The sequence below is a fragment of the Fringilla coelebs genome, assembly GCF_963513975.1.
Source record: "Fringilla coelebs genome assembly, chromosome: 1".
Taxonomy (NCBI): domain Eukaryota; kingdom Metazoa; phylum Chordata; class Aves; order Passeriformes; family Fringillidae; genus Fringilla; species Fringilla coelebs.
In genome coordinates this window covers 105413288-105435607 of record NC_140028.1, presented here as the reverse complement: position 1 = coordinate 105435607, position 22320 = coordinate 105413288, and the positions used below count along the sequence as shown (strand labels likewise).

Below are 22320 nucleotides of genomic sequence, written 5' to 3'. Positions count from 1 at the left end.
CATGTGAGGCAATTGTTCATGTAAAGGCCCATGGCAATGGACTGAATTGCTTGGCATGACTGTGACAGCAAGGTGGCTTTGTGCTCTTTGTAATGTGTTGGGTTTTCTTTTTGTTGGGCTTCAAAATGAGATTTAAGAAGTTTTGTTTCAAGAAACAGGTTTGAATCAAGGATTTAAAAGGAAAAATAACCCAAGCAAGCTGTTAACCAAAGTAATACCATTACCTGCTTGTCATGTATCTGCAACAAGAATGTTTTGATTGATGGTTTATTGCAATCTTAACTTCAAAAAATACTTTGCAAGAAAGATTTCCTGCAAGGAAGTAGATCTCCCAAGCCCTATTCATTAAATTGGAGACAGTGTATATTGTGTATGTGTGCATGCTCATTTACTACCTGCCAGGACACTCCCATTTCTATTCTCTGACTCTTTGATTAAAAGGGAAGCCCCTTATTTCTGCAAGGGCCCTGGAATATTGCAAGACTAACTCGTGCAGTAACATGATTTTAAGTGCTTTGCATGTACACTCCGATTGCAGGTACTGTCAGACAACCCTCATGCTTAAAACAAAGAAATGCAGGTACCCTAGTTTGATTTCCAGAGGCAAGCAAAGTTAAAGCATTCACATTTTAACTAAATTAACCTCCATCTTCTTCCACAATCACTTAACCAAGTATATTTTCTTCAGTAGAAGTGTATTCTGTTGGCAGACTGGTTAATAGGGAAACTCAGAGTTTAAGTGGAGATTTTATTTTAGGGATTTTCATTGGGGTTAGACACAGCAAAAATTAATTTTTTTATACTTTGATCAACAGGAGGAGAATAGATGATTTACTGAGATGTTAGCAGTTTAGTAGGGTACTAAATCCCCCTCTTTCTTTCCTCTATCAAGATTCCAGCTTTAGCTTCTACTAAGTAAAACTGAATGGTGTCTATTTATAAAAACAGTCTTTAATAACTGCTTGCTCAACATCTTTCAAAAACTTTATACAGGTCAGGCAGGTTAGCAAGCTGCAAAATGTTGCCATCTTCTGCAAAGTGTTTAGGAGGTAAAAGATGAGTCCTAAAAGCTTTGTAAAGCACATGTTCCACAGTCCATTTCCATGTTGTTGAACCAGACTCAGATTCTTCATTCTGAAATACAGAAAAACAAGGACAAACAAACTGAGTATCTGTTTAACTAGAGGAGTGCATGCCTTAAAAACTTCACTATGTAAGACTACAGCAATTGTAAAATTCTGCTGGTATTAGAAAAGTTCATTCTCTACAGTCAATTCTAAGCTCTGTAAAGTCACTTGCAGAATGGGTGAGCTTAACTGATCAATTAGGCAGATATTTAGACACAATCAGGTTGTAATAAATTGTATGCATCCTTATTCTTCTATAGAAATACAGCATAAAAAATGCATTCCCAACTCAGAGGCCAAGGAGGCTTGTTATAATATTAAGTATACTGCAATGTCCAAAGTTAAAAGGTTCCCTCAATACCTAAAATACTTCAGAAAATTTAAGCCACATTCTTTCAGAATCTTGCCTAACTGCTACTTGATTCAGTTCCCTGAAAGAACTGGGATTAGAAGTCTACATCTGAAAGAGCAGAAGTTTTCTGTATGTTGTTAGTTATCTGCTCATAGAACTAGTTACAGTATTCTAGTACCTGAGAGTTTGTTGGGTTGGATTCCTCTATTATATACTGCTTTCTGATGGAGTAGAACATGGCTAGTTCTTTACTCAGGCTTTCAAAACACTCCTTTTCTTCATCCCAGTTTACCTGTTACAATAAAAAGAAAAAGTCATTTTGTGGAATCTGGGTATCAATCAGAGACTTAATATGGGAAATTATATAATACAGAGATTCTTAATATGGAAAATTTATATTAACGTGATGGCCATTTCTGTCCTGGTAAGGTAAAGGTATAGAATGAAAAAAGAGGGTAGGGATGCAGGCTTTAAAATCAAAATAGAGGCTCAGTCAATCAGAGTTATGAATACAAAGGCAATGCATAATCAGTAACCACAGAACAGCATCTGGAACATGTACATTTAAGCTGCACCAGAAACTGAAAAGGCAGGCTGGAATTGCCTAAAGTAAAAAAAGTAATTGTGCATGAATAAAATCCTTGAGAGAATATACCTCTGTGGCCAAGCGCAGGATAAACATAGGCAGTCCTTCCAATGGTGGGACATAGTTGTCTATCAGAAGTGGTAACCCAGTAAGATTTCCTTCCTGCAAAGCAATACTGCTGGTTCAGTTAAAAAAAAAAAAAAGTTCTTTTTTGCAGTAAATGCACCAAAACTCTGATGTATTTTAAGACTGATTCTTACCAAACTCTTACAAGTTTTTAAAGCCCTGTCAGCCAGGCAGACGCTGCATGAACAGAGTTATTGGTGGTCTTTAATTTCACAAGGCATGAATTAACCCACTCAGCTCAGGGAATGGCTGAATTCAACCTTCTCCTCTAGCTCCAGGTTGCACAGATACCACTTCCCAGGCAAATATCCAAATGAAGTGCCTGGGCTTGATAAAGCTGTTCACTTTTGTATAAAGTAAGGGATGCCTTAAGCCACACAAAAAAAGACACATTGAGAGCACAGTGGTGCTGCAGCCCTGTCTGACTTGAGAGCTGGTTAAGATGCACACCTTGTTGGTTAAGAGATTTGCATTCTAGTTATACAAGCAATAACTAAATTATGGATTGCCCAGAGAGGCTGTGGAGTCTTCCTCACTGGAGATATTCAAGAACCTTCTGGACACAATCCCATGCCACATGCTCCAGGATGACCCTGCCTGAGCAAGGACCCACTGTGGTCCCTGCAAACCCATTCTGTAACTTAGTAACTAATTAAATAGAAACTTTGTGTACCACCCTCCTTAAAGGCAGCATAAGTCCTGAGCATTTTAAATGAAAGGGTTTTGCCACCTAATATCTGAATGGAACTAGTTTTAGTGGTGGTAAGCAAGCACTGCAAGCAAACTACTGCAGTTATCTGTCACCAAAATGTAAAATTATGGAACCATTTAGGTTGGAAAAGACCTTTAAGATCTGATCTAATCCAACCATAAACATTACAGTTCCAAGTCCACCATTCATTTGTAAGTAAGTAATAGGTGCAGTCACCTCATCAATTTCAAGAGAGAAATAATCTTTCAACATTTCAGTCTTCTTTTTCAGAAACTCCACAATGTACTCAGCAAGCCCTTCTTTTGGGCCATCTTCTTCTGTCCAACCACTTTCGGGATCCTCTAAAGCAAGCATTGAAAGCTCATATAAAGGAGCTGGCTCCTGAAAATGAAGAAGGCAAAACTTTGGTTAATAATCAGCACACTCTATTGGAAAGCTGTAACTTCTTTCTTCCCATACTAATTAATTGTAGTACACCATTTCTGGCCTGCAGAACTAACAGTTCTGTTTATCATAACCAGGCTAAAAAGGTATGAATTTACTTCTCTGCCATCCACAATCCCACTGAGCATTGTGGTATTTTACAGGATAAACACTGGCAATCCACACTGTCTTTCTGCTGATTGTATATTCAAATTAATTTTTTGTCCCAATGTAATGAGCAACAGCAAAACTTGGTAAATAACTACAACTGACACTAAAAACAAGTGGGCAGGATGACAATTTAAACAGTAGCAGTTACAGAATTGCTAAGTTTTCTACATTCTGTTCTTAATGAGAAAAAAAACAACATTCCTGTAGTAGACAAAAGCCAACCTGACTGTGCAACCAAAACTATGCATTTGTCTGAAAGGACAAACATATTGTAAATACATTTTTTAAAAAATTCTATAGGATATAATGCAAAATTATACTTACAGACAACCTTAAGACTCCAAAGTTTGCAAAGTCATAAATAAGTATCTGGTAGAAGAGTTCTTGGCTAAATTGAAGCACAAAAATTAATTATATGGACAGGACTGCATATCTCCAAGTTACCATAATTAAGAGGGGAAAGTAAGGATCATCCTGAAAACATCAGATATCTATATCTAGTCCTATTAATAAAGATCTTAGATCTTAATTTAGCTGAAGAGTTTAGGGATTCACCTGCATTATCTAGATATTTACAATTAAATCTATTTCTTGGTTTCTGACATCATCAGTCACACTGGTGCAGAAAGGTTACATACTCAAGTATCCAACCCCTATCAATTTATTCCCTTATAATTTATATTTCAACTTCTTTACTCCTTTTACTGCACTGGGAGTAGGAATGCAAAGGAACTGGGAAATTAATAGACATGTCTGTCTCAAGTCTATTCTCTGACTTCTTACAGAAATTTATGTAGCTGAGCCTGTAAGGCTGCACAGGCAAAATTACACATTTCATGTAACAATCATGTCCTGCAGATACTTTTAACCCAACTAGATACAATGTTTCTCAGGATTTTTCTGAAGCCTCTGCTTTATAAAACGCGCTGTAGATGATCCTGCAGCTACTCATGATGATGATCATAGGTTATCTAGATCATCATGAAGCAAGAAAAAGTCTTTCCCTTCCCACTGTCTGTGAGCACATAATACAGTAGTTGGCATTTTAATGACACTGATTCCCTGCAACTTTTCCCAAGTGTGCCAGACTTGCTTCCACTGTTCTGAATGGACTGCTTACTCTTTACCCTCATGACTTTTCATACAGACTACAAGAGAACAATGTTCCTTTCCCTGTCATTTCCTTCCTTCTTCTAATTAGCCTCACAATTGGTACTTATTTCAGCTGCCAACAGGTCTAACAACTCTTTTACCTGAGTTTTGTTGTATTGAGAAGGTACAGTTTTGTCTGGTACTGGGCCAGAGCCCACTGAGGACTGACACAACCAACAAATGAGTGCTCATGTAGCATTTCCTGGAGTTCTGAAACAACAGAGAGGAGGGGAAGAAACAAAAGAATGTAATTTCATAGTTGCAACCCTGCCCTCATTTATTTAGTTGAGTGGTTTGTGTCTTTTAGCATGGAAGTCTCAGATTACTGTTCAGTCCCTCTTACACCCCTGCTTCTTCTTATATCCTTGTATGACCAATTATTCACAAGTTTTGAAATATTAATAATTTTATGCATACTCATACTAATAAAGTGTAAGGGAGAAGAGTTATTTAACATTTAAACTACAAATGCAAATAAGAAAAAAATAAAATTAAAGTTCCTGTGTTTGAATAGCCTTCCAAAATGAATTTTCAGCCACAGGAGGTTGGTGAGGAGCACATACATACTTCAAAAACTGCAGGTGTAAACCAGCTTTGCAACACATCTAGGTACTATCAAACTAAATTCTAGAGGTGTGGTAGAACAGGTCCCTAATATTTTTTTTCATAATTTCTTTTTATTTCTCTTACAAAAGAACTTTTTAAACTGTATGCATATGTATGAGTGAGAAGACTGAGAAAGGTATAATAAGTCAGATTTCATAAAAGAGTTCATTTTAGACATTCCACAAAAAAAAAAATCCCTAGTTGCCATCCTTGGGAGAAACTTTATCACTGATGTTTGGCACTGCAGTCACAGCATGTACAAAGCACTATGCTAATTTCACTAATTCCACTGCTATGTTTTCTAAAGGAATGTAACAGACAGATAAGATTTCTCTCTTTCCAAAGTCTCTTTTAGGTACTTCTTACAGATGTGAAGATGAGACAGGATCTCTGGCAGCTTTATCGTGAATTTTGAGAATTTTTTGGGTATTTTTAGGTTCTGGGACAACTCTTTGATTTCAATATTTAAACAGTGACAGTCAGATATGGAATTACTGGGTCAGAATTACCAGTGTTCGACAAAATGTTTACTGAAGCACAAGTAAAGCAAAAGTTCATGCTTTCTAAACTTTAAGATTCTTATCAATTTATAGAAAAGTTACTTTTTACAGATGTCTGTGTGGAGCGTCCCCAGTTCTGACAACCAGAAAAATCACAATAAATCCATCAAAACCCCTGGAATGTAAGATTCCTAGCATTCAGCCATATGAATAATAAGGGTATGAGTCAGTGTAAGCTGCCTTCAGAGGCAACTGTGTTAGGACAGAAACACCCTGGAAAGATTCACAAACCTTTTACCTTTGTCTAAAACAACTCTTAACAAAAAAGAGAATTTCATAAGTCTCACCATTTCATATAAGTGGGACAGATACAAATAAAATTAAAAAGCAAAAGCTTTTGTTAAAAACTTGCTCAGCAGCACAGTAAACTCACTGAGCCTCCTTTGAAATACCTTTTCCCACTTCAAACAGTCATATTGAGTGGCGGAATAACAGTAATTTTGAGAAACAAGTCACGCTTACTTGCATGTGCCTGGTTACTAATTTCCTCCTGGAGAGTCAACACACTGGTCAAGTTGATAATTCTTCTTCTAGGGGTGCAGGCAGCAGTCATGTCCTTTCTGGTGTCACCTTTCTCCAATTCCACATCCATGTCTTCCCGTGGTCTCTTCCTAAAATACCAAAACAAAAGGAATTATGTTCAATTCTCCTATCACTTAGGCCAAACACAGCAACAGAGAGATGCTCAACTCACATGCTATATGTTAACACAGGAAATGCAGACAGTTTCCCAGAAAGACAGTTTTATTTTGCTTCTGAGGAATAATTTGTTAGGAAAGGGTAATTTAGAATTTTAAGAGAATTCGTGACATTAATACCAATTACATTAGGCAGCTGTTGCTTAAGCACCAAGCAAATTTGGCTCTAAAGGACATATCAAAAATGTTACTATTTCTAACAATTTTCTTTTCCATACCCATTTTTCTGTAATACTGGGGAGAGGGAATCAGAGTCCCTCAGAAGACATTGGCCTCTTGTAACAGCTTCTGCAGGAGCTATAAAAAATTTATAGCACTTTAGCCTTTACTAGGGAAATGCCTGTCAAATTCAGTGATACAGTTTCTATCCCTCACAAAAGGAAGGCTCCCAGAAAGAGACAGACCGGTATGATCTCCCTAAACTAATGTCATTATTTACACTGCTTCCTGCCTTTCAGAATGCACAGAAACACTATTCCAGTCACAACATTTATCACAATTTACGTTATTTACAGATCACAGATTGGGTTTGATTTCTCAATAAAAAGTCATGAAAAGTTATTCTTGATAATTTTTCCCTCCTGGAAAAGCAGAAGCCCAAAGAGATCAGAAAAATCCATAGTTTCAGGGCTCTGCCATGAAATAAATAGGTAGCCTTGCCTCAGTTCAGGAAAGGTGGGACTTACCGAGAAGGCACAGTCTCAGGAGACAAGTGTCCACTCTCACTCGGCCCCCCAGGCTGCACTGTATCCTCCTGAACATCAACCATTTCAACCAGGTCACTGACTTCTTCCATTTCAGCATCCTGGGGCCTGTCTGCACCCTCTAGAGGCCCTGCATTAACCTCTGTTGTCACTTCAGTGCTGCCTGCACTCAGGGGGTTGTTCACTGGCTGAAGAAAAGCATCCAATTTCTGCTCTCGGGAATCAGTGCGGACCATCTGATGAGCATAAACTTTATCACTGCTTCCCTTGGTAACCACAGAAGAGTTTGCTGCTGATTTTACAACCTCATTGGAAGAGCAGTCAGCCCCTGGAAGCAATGTCTTCATTCAGACATGAGGAAGCAAAGAGAAGAGATTGAACAACAAGAAAAGAATAATTAGAAAGATCAGTCACGCTTCTCACAGTATCTTATTGCTCAGAGGCAAATTTGAAACTCCCAGCAACACAGTGTCAATTGCTTCAAAGGCCACCAACTTTGCACTTGCTATCCACATGGAGTGAATGTCGTCATCTTGGCAGTTAAAATCAACAGTTACCATTCCTTTGTCTCAAAATTGAAAATCTTTAAGGTAAAAAAATCACAAGAAATTAGTTTGTATAAAAATTCTAATGCTATGCTTCATATAAAGAGACAGTAGAGTATCTCCCTGACTTTTTTTTCTGGTAAGATTAAATCCAAAATGTTATCAAATACACAGAATAGTTTCCTCAATCACATCTTCTTCACATAAACCAGGACAGAATAAAAAAACAATTTGCCACATGTGAAGGCTAACATAAAATTAAGACAACTAATCAGGTATTTGACAGAAATGTACTTAAAATGTTCTCATACTTTTTTTTCTCTCTTTTGCCATATGTTAACACTGGCATATTAAAGCAATTTGAAACAGAGCAAAGATCTGAAGGTACCAGTACAACACTGATAAGTGCCATATCTGCAAAGATTTTACTATTGAACTGAGTAAATTATCCCTGATCATTAAAATACTGCAGAACTGCCATGACTCCATAGATGTTCTCACCTGAGTGAAGTACATCCTTGAGGAATTAGAGCCCAACAACTTGCTCTCTACATGTTGTTGCACACGCTCCAGAATACTGTCTTCATGAAGAAAATGGACCTCGTGTTTTGTAGGATGCACATTCACATCTACATTCTGGGGGGCTATTTCCAGGCTGGAAAATATTTTAAAAGAAGCTAATCTAAAATATCCCATGGATGGCAGAGAAATCAAAAATTGTTTCACATTTGTCAGGCTTGGGGATGTTATTCCATACAAAGAAGTCAAAATGATCCTGAAACCTGCTGAAGTTATATTACAGTCAGACTTGTTTAGATAATTAAAACATAATCCAAAATCACTCACCAAAATGAGCTTACATAGGTAAGCTTAAATCAACCTCTCCATTGTACAACTACTTTTAGAAAAACCCACTTTTAGAAATACCTTTTACTTGCAGTGTCTCATGAATTAATAGGAAAGGACTTCAGCTGAAATTACATCACTACTGCTAAAAATAAGGTCTGTCTTAAGATTTCCTAATGTTATTTAACTATCTCCTGCCTGGCAATTAATTACCTCAGTGCAATGCTTACCACTATCATGAGGAACAGAAATGTCCTTCTAAGCCTACTCACCATAGTTCTATGCTACAAGACAGTATTAAAAGGCTACTTCTTCCTATTACTTTACCTTAAGTATAGGAATGGGTGCGTGCTTTTTGGCAAATAAGCAGCGTACACAGTTTCTATGGCTTTGCGCATAGCGGCTGACTCTACCAACCGATCTGAAACACAGAACACAGCCCTGTTTCCAAAGAGCTACAACAACTGCACAGTGCCCAGCTCCTCCTTCAGACAAACATCTTCATGCCTTGTGCTTTCAAAGGGAATCTGTTATACCCGTTTTCCCCCAGGGCCTATTTATTCTTCATATAAAGCCAGGAATAGACAGTATTTTTCTCAGCATGTTTTACACTTAGAGGTATTTTTTCCCACGAATCCTGAAATAACCAGGCTACCTTTCATTATTTCATACAGTCAACCCATGCCAGCGTTGCTACAGAAGAGAGATCAATCTGTGTAAGCTGACAGCACACAGCCATAACCTCGATACACCAAAGTTTCTTCAGGTCCAGCCTTAGCTGTTTTCCACTAAATACACCGCAAAGTGTGATGCACATTACAAATTGAAAAACACTTTAAGATTTACAATTAACTGTATTATTTGTTCTTTAAAATGTTTTTAAGAATGCTTATGCACTTTGTAGGTCTTCAGAAAGTTTTGTTCTTCTCATTATGTAAGCAACATATGACTGTACAAAATGCTGCCTTCTTTTTAAACTTACGGTTTATGAAGAGCAAAAATATGCATTTCTTCACAGAGTAGTTTGCATTCGTGATGTAACCTTTCATTTTAAAGGCCAGATTTGCATCTTCACAGCCCACTTCTATGAGTTCCCTATTAAGTTTGACAGAAACACGAACAAAAAATTAATTCTCCTGTTGATGTAAATTTTGAGCAGTACTCACAAGCATTGATATTCTGTTTTGCCAGTTGGCAGGGTCAGCACAAAAGACACAGACACCAACTTCAAAGGATAAGTGTAATTAACTACAGTTCAAAACAGCAAAGAATTACGAAAGGATAATATTAGTAATGCACCTAATCATTACTACAGAAGATTGCCTACAGTGATTAAGAAGATACATCACCAGTTACCCTAACACTTGACCATCATCCAGATACACACATCAGCTGAAGAGCCCCGGTCACAGCAAAGGACTGGAGAACCACTCCTGGTAACTGGGAAATCCTACACAGTGTGACTTCACAGGGTGTCTTCACCACACACAGGTGAAGAAGACTCAACCTGAAAGGGTCCAGCTTTTATACTGTTGAATAAAAAAGCTCGCATAATTCTAATGCAGAAACATCTGGTTTCATTCTCCTCTTGGGTTCCACCCAAAGCCTGGCCAGGGCTCAAGGAGGAACTAAGGGAGTTGGCTTTGTCCATATACCTCCAAGCAAGATCAGATGTCTGATTTCATGGCCTTGTCCATCCTCTAAATATGGAAAGATAAATATGTTCTTATCACACTACATATTTTGCTAATGATCATGTGTATTTTGCTAATGAGCAGATACAAATATCATATAACATATGGTTGGAAGGTTCATATAAAGGTTCAACTTTGGCTTAGGACCTATTACTCGAGTCTCACTACTTCCTATACTCACACATCTTCTATCACAGTTAATGAAAACATTACAATTATTTGAGAGCTCAAACATGGATTGCTGGGACACAGTAATTATTTAATCTAAACTGCATCATTTCCTCTTCTTGAGTGTACACTGGTAATGCTGTGTGGTTGGAATCTGTAAAATTACCTCCATTATCTTTTTAATATTGTAACATATCACAGTATCCACAGCATTATAATCTATTGATAATTCTAATATGCATTTCATTATTTAAGTAATTGACAGTGATTGACAGGAACACTTCAAAACCTTCTGCAGCCAAGGAAGAACACTTTTTTTTTGGACTACTTTGTCCACTATTATCAGTCTAATATGTCTTGGTGGTCTGTTAAGAAGTCATTAAAATGTAAGAACTTCTGTCTTGCACATAGATCCTAATGTTAACTATTTTCATAAGTTTTAATAATTTTCATAATTCATTAGTCAAGGAAAATTCACTTCAGTACTTTGTGAGCACAGCTCTCTAGGAAGGCATTACGCCAACTTCTAAAGTTAACACAGAACAGACTTAAGGGCTACTTATTTCCAGTTCAACCTCAATATATATAGCAAGTGCCATTTTTATTTGTATTCAGTTTTTAACACCATCTTTAACTGGGTAAATTATTGTTTGAAAAGAAACTATCAAATATTTACTTTAAAATCAAGAATTTATCCTGAACCATACAAAGGACAAACTTATCAAATGAGCTACTATCCATAATAGAAATAAACAAATGCACAGCAAAGAAATACATGTAACACTACAAACCTCATTACTTCACAGTCTCTCTATTTTGCTGTGCTTCCTAAAGTTTTTCCATGAATTAGAAGTTGCATCCATTAAATGTGAAGCTTGACTTCAGTCAGTAACAGAACAGAATCAAAGTGACACCCAGTTATTCATGGGACAAATACATACAATGGATTCTTCACAGCTGAAAGTCTCATGAAGAGAATTTTTCCTAAAATGGGAGATATATCTTCAAAAGATCTTTTAGTTTTTTAATTTTTCTATCTGATTTACACAGCTTCAACTAATGTAGCTTTTATCAAAATAAGAAACCATAATATTTCAGAAAAAACCAATATGAGTAGCTTCAAAATTTATCAGGTAGCAGACAATAAGAAAGGGTAAGATTTTCATGGTATAGAAAGAGGCCAGGAACGTACAGAGAACACAGGTTCAGCTTGCTGTTTTTACATGAGCACACGGAAAGTTACAAGCAGATGGTTTCCTTCCAGTGCATTAAACTTTGTAACTTTAATCTTCCATTTGGTACACAAAAAAAAGTTACACTCTGAAAAGAAGGAAGAGCTCTCTAATTGCAGCACTCCCTCTTCTCTGAAATTAACCATGAAGGAAGTAAAAAAAGTTATCATAGCCCATGGTCTTTAAAGAGAAAAGGGAGGGTGATTCACTGGAAAGCTTCATATCAAAAGGAAACTCTACATCAATGTACCTGCTAACAGCATTTCCAAAGATGGCCCTGATGTTGTCCACTGTTGAGGCATTGGATAAGGTTCTAACATCTGACACGGTGTCACCTTGCTAAAGAGAGCAGGAATGAGTATCAATCAATTCACCTTTCTGGAGGAAGTTTTAGAAATACTTTAAATTAAACAATAACATTTCCTAAAAAACCACACAGAACGACATAACATCATTATATCGTCTTGTATTGTTTACTAATTTATGTTCAAAAAAGCAATGGATGGTAAATGGCACATGTTTACAAGATCAGCTACAGCACATCAGACCTAGTGAGGCTAGTAACTCCACCCTGGAAAGTGAGGAACACTTTATTTACTGAACTCAGTTCAGTAAACAATTATCAAGAAGGGCACAGAACAAAGATAATCTACCCCAGCCTCTTTCACACAGCACTTGGTAACCAGGCTCTCCAGAGAAGCTGAAACAACACATAAAGCTAAACCAAATACACCACTGACCACACAGAATCCTCCTGACACATATATTTTGTCTTGTTTACTTCTAAGTGATGTGCTTCCTATCCAAACTGCACCAACATACCCTTCAACATTTCAGTATAAGGGAAAGCTCTCTGTGCTGATCCTGTTGCAAAAGACACAGTGCAAATTTTCTGGCATTTTCAGATATACACAGGCACATACAGACACACACTGAAGTTACAAAAACTTTATCTACACACCTTTTTAACTGAAAAGCTGATGCCTGAGTTATGGATGGCATACCTGAAAAACAGATAAATGTAAGTCTGCAGTATGTGGAACAAAAAGTAATTGTTTCCCTTGACTGGTGAAAAGCGGCTAGTAATGGGAGCAAGCAATTTCACTTCCTGTTAGACAGTAATGCAATTTATTTGAGCCAAGCTGAGCTTCTGAACAGCTTAAAAAAAAAAAAAGAAAAGGTGTGTCCTATTTAGACCTCAATTAGAATTCAACTGTAACCATAGGAAATTCAAGGATCAGCTTCTACAGACCTGTTTTTTCAGTTTCACTGTACAGGTTTAAGTAAAAAACCCATCAAAACAACCTTAGTATAACAGAATCAAGGCTCAACTACTATGGAAAAGCATCTGAATAATTGCTGGCCCACTTTCTAACTTCCCCTTCCCAGACAGTTCAGCTATCTGTGATCCCACAGCTGAGATCTGATACACTACAGCTGTGTAATCTTGCCTCAAAATTCAAGGGAAATTACTGCACTGTGAGAAAAAAGACACCATAGAACCTTGCAAGACGAGAAATGTGAAAATGCAGACAAAGATTAGACTGCTGAGCTGGAGGGCTGTAACTCAGCAAGACTTTATATCATCCTGTTTGACAGAGCAGCAGGATCTGACCCTCCACCTCCTGGCTGAAGTCTGCCTGAGCCAGTAAAGACTCTTGAATAGTTCATTTAGGGAATAGGCTAAACCTCGGTATACATTCTTGCTTCTCTTTGCTACCTTTTGTGTCTTCTGAAAATGTAAAGCAGTTATTTTGCTTAAATTGTGCAGATCCTGCTTGCAAGACCTCTGCACACTATGGAAGACTACAGCAGTGGCAAAAGAGCAACCAAGGGGACCAGGAAGGGAACATCCAATAGCTAATATTGTATTACTCCTTTTTGGGGATGTGAAGTTGCCATTCAGCTTTTCTGTATTCAGCCAAATCTCAATGCTCCTGAGCAGCTTTTACATGAATTCTATTCAGACCAGGTACATTTAAAGTTCATTCAAGTCCATCATCAAGACTCATTCAAGTCCATCATCACTTCTTTCCAGGAATTCTTACAAATAATTAATGGCTATAGACAGAATACACTACTTCCTATCTGGATTTTTCACATCAAATTGGATGGGCTGTTATCTGACACTGCACACTAACAAATAGTTCAAAAAAACCGTAACAAACAAAATCACCACCACCAACAACAAAATGACACCAAACACACAGTTGCCAGTCCCTCTGAAGAACCCCAGTACTCCCCATGGCAGTATATAAAATTGGGAGACTCCTACTTTAGTTTACCTGCTAACAACTTCTAGTATTTTTGCATATTCTTCATTTGGATTCTTTAAAGCCTTCCTCCTTGTATTTACATTGTAAAAAAGATCTTCAACCTACAGAGAAGTTCACAATTAAAAACAATTTTAAAAATTCTCTTTTACTAAAGAATTAATCAGAATCCATCCTGTTAATTTTTATTTTATACATAAGTTTTCTGAGAAAACTTTGGTTTATGAAAAATCAACGCTCAGTTTATTCTGTAACTCCCTAGGTTCACATAACAAACTGTAACTTCAGAGATGATACTGTTATGTAACTCACAATGTAACTGGTGCAAAGGGAACAGAAAAGGAGCAAGAGAGAACAGACAGAAAAGCCTACCGTGATCTGAGTTCCTTGGTTTCCAGCACAGGGCTTCGGAGGGGCTTTGATTTTTCCATCACTGTAAGTAGCTCTAGGAAGAAAATATTAAGTTGTCAGACAGATTTACAGGAGGGCAGACTGGAAAGAGGAAAACAAAGGATGAAAACAAAAGAAATCCTATCACTGTCACACTCCTCCCAGCAAAGAATTGGGACACTGAGAATTAGCTTCCTCCACCTTTCTGCTAGAGTAAGACTGTCTTCATTGATTGTAAGAGCCAGAGGGGAAGTGGGGGAAAGGGAATAATAGCAGAGGAAAGGAGGCAGATCATGGCATATGCATTTTGAAATTGTATTACTGACACTTTTCCTCTAAAGGAAGGATTACTGCATTTTTTTCTTTCTTTAATAGCTAGACACGGCCTAATAACAATTCTCCCACTAGACTTTACACTTCAATTATGCTAACAAGAAATTTTTGACTTTAGTCTAAGATCTGTTTCCTTTGACACCAACAGGATTTTGAGCATAATAGATTTGTGACCTATGTAGGTCTTTCAGCTAAGAAAGTTATAGTAGATGCATAAATTCAAAGGATAGACTTTTTCTTTCCCTCTAACACACGCTGTACGTTTAATGCAACAAAGACCATAGTCACACAATCTTTTGAAAAACCAAGATTCAGAACATCTCGTTTTTCCACTCCCTTTTCTTAAAAGTAGTTAAGAAATTAAAAGCTTATAATTTAGATTAAGTTTCCAAAAGAATATCCAAAACTATTTTTGGACAGGATAAAGCACCTATAGTATCATAAAGATATGAGAATAAACTAAACTGTAAGTTCCTGTGCTGAGACTTGTGAAATTTGCTAGACATGATGCCTGCAATATCCATGCAACTTTTTATTCTGAAATGGAGAAAAAGACATATGTTGAACCTACATTAGCTACTGAAAAAGAAGTTCTTTCACGATTATCTGCCTCCCCACCCCACCTCCACCAATTTTAAAATACGTTATTAAGCTAAAGCTTACAATTTGAAAAATATACATATTCTCACATTCCAAGCCTTTTTTATACCTGCCCTTCCCATACCCTCCTCCATAACAGGAGATCTGAAATTGATACATCTGTTTGTTATTGCATGCAGCAGAAGTCACCAGGGTAATAGGCAGCATACCTGAATGCACACTTTGCATCAGCTGTTTTAGTTGTTACTGTAACATGGGCAACATGACTGATGCTAGCCAAGGCCTAGGAAAAGAGAAAGCATCTTTGTAAACCTTGCTCTGGACAATGCTGAGGCATGCCCACACTTTAAACACCATCACTAAATTTCAATATAGCACTAGCAAGTAATAAATAAAAATCCTTACAAGGAAATTGCAGGCCAGTAAAGCTTAAATAAATTTTAGTATCTATAATACTAAACTTCCAGTCATTTTATCCAGGAGATTCTTCCCTAATATTTTGTTATCTCTGATGATGCAAGTGGTTAACCATGTAGCATAATTAAAACAAATTTGCAGAATTATTACAGTTGTGCCTTTTTCTTTTTCATGTTAACTAGACAGCACCTGGAAGATTTTAGCTGCTACTCTCTCACCCCTGCCCAAGTTAGTCTCTTGACTCTAAGAAATATTACAATGTTAGGTGGTTTTCCTGGAAAACTCAATGTGGAGATGATTATGTTGAAAGTGTGTGAGGAGAGGACCCAAGCAGTCTACTCTCAGACACTCGTATATCTTGTTCATCCAGAGGGAAAAGCTAAACTCATCCTTGACAGTTCTTCCAGAGTTCAGATACAGTCTGTGACAGTATAAAGAACCAGTATATCTGAGGGGTCAGAGATACCAACCTTGTCTAACAGCAAACACAAAGGAAGACCACCGTACATTTGCACATTTAGTTTTAAATGTGCTATTTAGAAAAATGTCTGACATTGAAGATTCACCTCCCCCTCAAATCTTCCACTGTCTTTTACCTGTAGGTTCATGAACCATCATTTGAGAAGACAGGCTTTGTTTCAATTTAAAAAAAAATCTTATTCCAGAAAGCAAAAAGAATATATACCTCCCTATAGGCATCCACCTAATCTTGAAAGACACTGAAATGTATTTTGAACTACATTCACATAGCAGACTCTCTCAGCAAACAGAAGCCTCTGTAAAGTGTACTGGGAATGTGATACTATGTACAACCCACCACAGCAGAATAACAGCAATGAACAGTTTCAACACCTTGATGAAGAGCTTACCTCACCCCTAAAACCATATGTAGAAATACTAGCCAAGTCTTCAAATTTTTGCAGTTTACTTGTAGTAAATCTCTCACATACGATGTCAAGATCTTCTTTCTATGTGAAAGGCACAAGCAACAGTCACTTTGTGAGTTTTTTCAAGATCAGAAACACTTATAATTTTAAAAGGTAGTATCAAACAGCAGCATACATCTGTCAACTTTGTTTACTTACTCTGATACCACAGCCGTTATCTTGAACTTGGATGAATTTCAGACCACCTTCTTTAACCACTACCTGGATACTTGTAGATTTAGCATCCAAACTGCAGAAACCAAGAAACCAAGAAAGCGATTTCAGTCACCGAGTTCTATTTAAGATCTTTATCCATGGCCTGGATGAGGTGATTGAGTGCAGCCTTATTCAGTTTGCGGATGACACCAAGCTGGGCAGAAGCACTGATCTGCTGGAGGGTAGGAAGGCTCTGCAGAAGGATCTGGACAGGCCAGATTGATGGGCTGAGGCCAATGGTATGAGGGTCAACAAGATGAAGTGCCAGGTCCTGCCCTTGGATGACAACAATCCCATGCAGTGCTACAGGCTGAGGGAAGAGTCTCTGGAAAGCTGCCATGCAGAAAAGGACCTGGGAGTGCTGCTCTAACAGCTGTCTGTATATGTGCTCAGGTGGCCAAAAAGGCCAATGGCATCCCGGCCTGGATCAGCAATAGTGTGGACCAGGGTAGTGGTCGTCTACCTGTGCTCAGCACTGGTGAGGCCACACCTCGAATCCCGTGCTCAGTTTTGGGCCCCTCTCTACAAGAGACATTGAGGGGCTGGAGCATGTCCAGAGAAGGACAATGGAGCTGGGGAAGGGTCTGGAGCACAAGGCTGAGGAGGAGAAGCTGAGGGAGCTGGGGGTGTTTAGCCTGAAGAAAAGGAGGCTCAGGGTGAGAGTGGGGCCCTGGAAAAATGTTAAAAATAGACTCTGAAACTGTTAGGCTTTGTACTTGCCAGATCATGTGAAATTGCACCTGCGTAAGCAGTATATGATAAATGATATAATTGTTAGATGTGATGATTGTTTAGTAACTAAATATAATTATTGTTTAATCGTAGGAAGAATCATGAGAAACTATGTTAGAAGTTTGAGGGGGGTCACGAAGAGCCCATGCTTGAATGAAATCTATGTATCCAATAGAACAATATAAGTTTAATAATTAACATGAAAGTTATATAACAACAGAATATAAAAACATGTTCATCCCGAACCCATGTCAGATTTGGGTTTGTACCCCTGACACCCAGAGCTCTTCAATAAAAGCACCTGCGTACAATCACTCTCGTGATGATGTGTTTCTGAACGCTAATAAGGGGGGACCTTATTGCTCTCACCTCCCTGACAGGAGGTTGTACCAAGGTGGGGATTGACCTCTGCCCCCAAGGAACAAGTGATGGGTAAAGAGGAAATGGCCTCGACTTGTGCCAGGAGAGGTTCTGCTTGGATATTAGGATACATATCTTCACAGAAAGGGTGGCCAAGCATAGAAAAGTCTGCCCAAGGAAACGTTTCAGTCGCTGACCCTGGAGGTATTTCAAATACCTGAAGATGCGGTGCTTAGGGACATAGCTTAGCGCTAGATTTGGAGTGATGGCTTAATGGTTGGCCTTGACGATCTTGGAGGTCTTTTCCAACCTAAATAATTCTATGAATTGTTAACCTGGCACCGAAAGCAAACAATTCATAAGTTTCTCACGCAACAACAAAACAAGCCGGAACGCAAACGCCGACAGAAACGCGGCTTTCCAAGCGGCGCGGCCCACGGCGCCCTCCGGAGGAGCACACGCAGGCACCGCTCCTCCTCGGCCCCGGGCTCCCGCTCGGCCCTCGCCGCACGCCGGGGCCGGGACGCGGGGCCAGCCCCGGCAGAACCCCCCGCCCCACTCAGCGCGGCCGGGCTGCGGGACGGGCTGTCCTCGCGTTACCAGTTCTCAATCATCTCCTTGATGGCGTTGGCCGGCCTCTGGATGACCTCGCCGGCGGCGATGCGGTTCACCACGGCTTCATCCAGCCGCCGGATGACGCCGGCCATGGGCGCCGCCGGGCGGGGAGCCGCGCTCGGCCCGCGGGAAGCGGCGCGGGGGGCGGGGCGCGCGCACGCCGCCGGGAGGGGCGCGCCCCCTGGCGGTGGGAGGCCGCGCCGCGGGGGTGCTGAGGGGAGGCCGGGCCGGGCCGGACCCGCCGAGGCCGCGGCCCGCAAGGGGCCCCGGGTGTGTCCGACCCGGGCGTCCCGGGACACAGCAGGCTGTGCCTGAGCCAGCAGGGCCCCTACGGCCTAGAAACCCAGTGATATCCTGGGGTACATTGCCAGCAGGTGTGACCTTGCCCCTCTGCTCAGCCCTGGTGAGGCCACATCGGGAGTGCTGTGTCCAGTTCTGGGCTCCTGGGTACAAGGGACACATGGAGCTCCTGCAGCACGTCCAGCAGATGGCAACCAGGTTGACTGGGCAACTGGAGCATCTTTCTTAGGAGGACAGGCTGAAGAAGCTGAGCCTGTTCAGCCTTGAGATGAAATGACAGATTGGACCTCATTCATGTGGAGGTGAAATGACAGATGGACCTCATTCTCCTTGGCACCAAAGGATTGGTGCCAAGGAGATGGAGCCAGGTCCTTCTTGGTGGAGCCAAGCAATCGGATGAGAAAGGCAGTGGGCAGAAACTGGTGCACAGGAAGGGATGCACACCTGAATGTGCGGAAGAACTTCTTTATTGTGTGGGTGACCAAGCTGGAACAGATTGCCCACAGAGGCTGTGGAAGCCTCCCTCACTGGAGATATTCAGGAACCATCTGGATGCAGTCCTGTGCCATGTGTTCCAGGGTGACCATGCCTGAGCAGGGAGGTTGGATCAGATGACCCAGTGTGGTCCCTTCCAACCTAAACTACTCTGTGATTCTGTGAACTGCTGTGAAAACTGTGGCATCTATCAAGGCTGAGCTCTGTGCCTATGACAGCAGGACTGCACTGGCTGTGTGACTCCCACTACATGTCTGTGATCACAGGATGCTTTCCAGGGTGTCCCTGTATCCATTGTGATATATGTCTCTGCCATCGCAGTACACATTGTTACTCAGTAATTACTCAGAAATATAAAGCAGATCCTTACTTGTGCAACAGCTAAAACTTGGCAGCAACTTCCAAGCTTTGGGGTCTCTTGAGGCTTGGAGAAATTTGTGGAGCAGAGCTCTTGTTTTCTCTGCCAGTGCAAATAGAAGGGGTGATTAAGTATTGGAATGGACTGCCCAGGGAGGTGGTGGAGCCAACATTCCTGGTGGTAATCAAGAAACTACTGGTTGTGGCACTTGGTGCCATGGTCTAGTTGACAAGGTGGTGATCAGTCAAAGGTTGTACTAGATGATCTCTAAGGTCTTTTCAGCCCTGAATGATTCTGTGATTCTGTACAACCTCATGCATTGTCCTGGGACTCATGGTTGGAGCGTGACCAGTTGTCCTGCATTGCCAAGCAAATTGTATTCTATTTGCCATCTGTATGGCAGTTGACTTCTGTTAAGTGGGCAGTTTTCCTTATCTCTTCTACACCCACTCCTCCCTCCAGGGAGACATCTGCTGATAACAGGCTATTGAATGTCACTGCATGGCTGATAAGAACTACAGCGTCCCATTGTGAGATGCTCTGCCCAGAGGGAGGAGCCAAGCATTCCTACCTGGATATAATCTGGAGATTCTGGAACACCAGCACAGCTTCTCTACTGGATTTCCCAGAGGAACAGCTGCCTCTTCCACTGGATCTTCAGAGGAAAACTACACCCTTTCTACAGGATCCCTGCTCCAACAGAACCACACCTGACACTCCAGGAGGACTGCAGCCACAATTCCAATGGGACTGCTACCAGCACCCTGACCAACAGGGTGTCAGGTTGTATTCTGATTCTGTCTGTTTACTGCATTGTCTATTTTATCTTTTTATTTTCTTCCCTAATAAAGAACTGTCATTCCTGCTCCCATATTTTTGCCCGAGAGCCCCTTAATTTAAAATTTATAGTGATTTGGAGGGGAGGGGGTTTACATTTTCCATTTCAGGGGTGGCTCCTGCCTTCCTTAGCAGACACCTGTCTTTTGAAACCAAAACACCAGTGTATGGGAGACTAGAAGCTGTTCCCTTCCTTCCAGCAGAGGAAAAAACCATAGCCGCAATGCAAGGAAAACTGTTGGTCTCACAGTGGTCCTGACCAGCAGGACTGCAAACAAAGGAGTCAGTAGGACACACATGAATTAAACTGCTGCACACCCAGCATGGCTTTGGGCCTGTTTTGTGCTGCACAAACCCCTTCCCCCCACAGAAGAACCTCAGCCTCATTGTAAAGGAGGAAGCTGCTGGCAGCTCCCCCTCCATACCAGCAATTACACCACCTCTGAGGCCTTTCCCTTATCTACAAATGCAGCAAGGAGTTCTCATGGGAACATCCTTTCTGTTTGACAGCAGAACTGATGAATGGATTTTCTTTCATGCAAGAAAATCCTACAACAGCTCGAACAGCCAAAAATGAGGTAACTCTTTCTGCAGACAGGGTCTGCATGGTGCAGTACACTTGCACTAGAAGCCCATTCAAGGTTTCACCACTTAAGGCTCCCAGTATCAAAAGGGATGTAAGATTATCTGTACTATTGTCTCCTCCTCTATTTTTCCATCTCAAATAAGAGATGGTACTGGGATGGTAGCAGTCCAGCATCTCCTGGTGAAAACCTCTTCACTGCATTTCCCTAAGCACAGTAACCACTGCTGCTTTCAGGCAAGCTGTAAATGTGGCTTCAGAGAAGCAAAAGCTTCTCCAGGATGGCAATGTCACTGCAATGCCTTGTCAGGGTGATGTAGCAAGTGTATTGCTGTGTAAAATATCTTCTTCTCATATCCACCTGTCTTCGTCTTTGAAATTGTTCATTAATTGTAAAATGCTGACAGCAATAAACAAAGCAGTTTTCACTTTGCAGAAGGGAAAAAGAAAAACACCTGTCCTGAGAAATATCATGATAGATATCACCTGAGAAAGATGTCACTTTAAACAGGATGATCCTGGGCAAGGTCATGAAGAAGATATAGTCTCTCTGAGGAACATGTACAGCAAGAAGCAGAACCACTTCTCTGAGTGTTAAGGACTAAGTATGTGAACCCTTGAGTGGTGGTACCTTGCTATAAGATGCTTTGCCTTCCAAGGACATTTTGTCCTCAGCAATGTCTGGGATGGTTGCTACCAAGTTTCACTCTGTCTAATTCCTGTCCATATATACAGGTGCCTGCAGTGCCCCCAGGCATGACAGATCTCCACAAAAGCCCCTTTTGAGGCTGACTTCAGGGTCCCCAGTTTTTGACCTTGGCAGAAATACCCGGGTGGAAGACAGCAGTCCTGCCCCACCACCTCCCTGCCTGTGGCTTCCTGACCCTCCAGGTTGCAGTGACAACTATCTTGGCCATGATGCACTTTTGTTTTGACTTGCAGGAAAAGATTCAGGAGCTGTTAGGATGAGTGGGGCAGGAGGCAAAGGGTTAATGGGGACAAAGAGAGGGTGACCTACTGTACACTCACCCTGACTGTGTATTGACCTGGGAAGCGCCAGGAGTGTGGGGAGCACTGAACTTCAGATCTGATGGACCTGACTCTGCTCCAGGATCTGAACTTAGAGGAAGAATCTGTTTTCAGTGCCCTTGGACAGCCACACGTGTCACCCAGAGCAGCTGGA

General features: G+C 40.5%; 1 protein-coding gene across 1 annotated transcript; it reads right to left on the bottom strand.

The window, feature by feature from the left end:
* Positions 1–734: 734 nt before the first annotated feature.
* On the bottom strand, positions 735–18684 carry MLH1 (mutL homolog 1). The gene is made up of 19 exons (XM_084213662.1): positions 18550–18684; positions 16801–16891; positions 16585–16683; positions 15508–15581; positions 14348–14420; positions 13988–14079; positions 12664–12706; positions 11953–12041; positions 9591–9703; positions 8936–9029; positions 8264–8417; positions 7200–7558; positions 6278–6426; positions 4751–4859; positions 3822–3885; positions 3120–3284; positions 2135–2227; positions 1658–1771; positions 735–1134 (listed from the first exon to the last, which is right to left on the bottom strand). The coding sequence occupies exons 1-19, from the start codon at positions 18654–18656 to the stop codon at positions 967–969; spliced, it is 2250 nt and encodes a 749-aa protein (XP_084069788.1). The 5' UTR covers positions 18657–18684; the 3' UTR covers positions 735–966.
* Between the last annotated feature and the right edge of the window lie 3636 nt (positions 18685–22320).

Bases quoted from the DNA above. Each gene is read 5' to 3' on its own strand.
- MLH1 (XM_084213662.1), bottom strand. From the start codon at position 18,656: ATGGCCGGCGTCATCCGGCGGCTGGATGAAGCCGTGGTGAACCGCATC. The intron at 12,042-12,663 runs GTGTGTAGATAA...TGCTCTCTTTAG, and splicing joins TCAGCTTTTCAGTTAAAAAG to CAAGGTGACACCGTGTCAGA. The intron at 3,886-4,750 runs GTAAAAGAGTTG...GCTTCAATTTAG, and splicing joins CTCAATACAACAAAACTCAG to CCAAGAACTCTTCTACCAGA.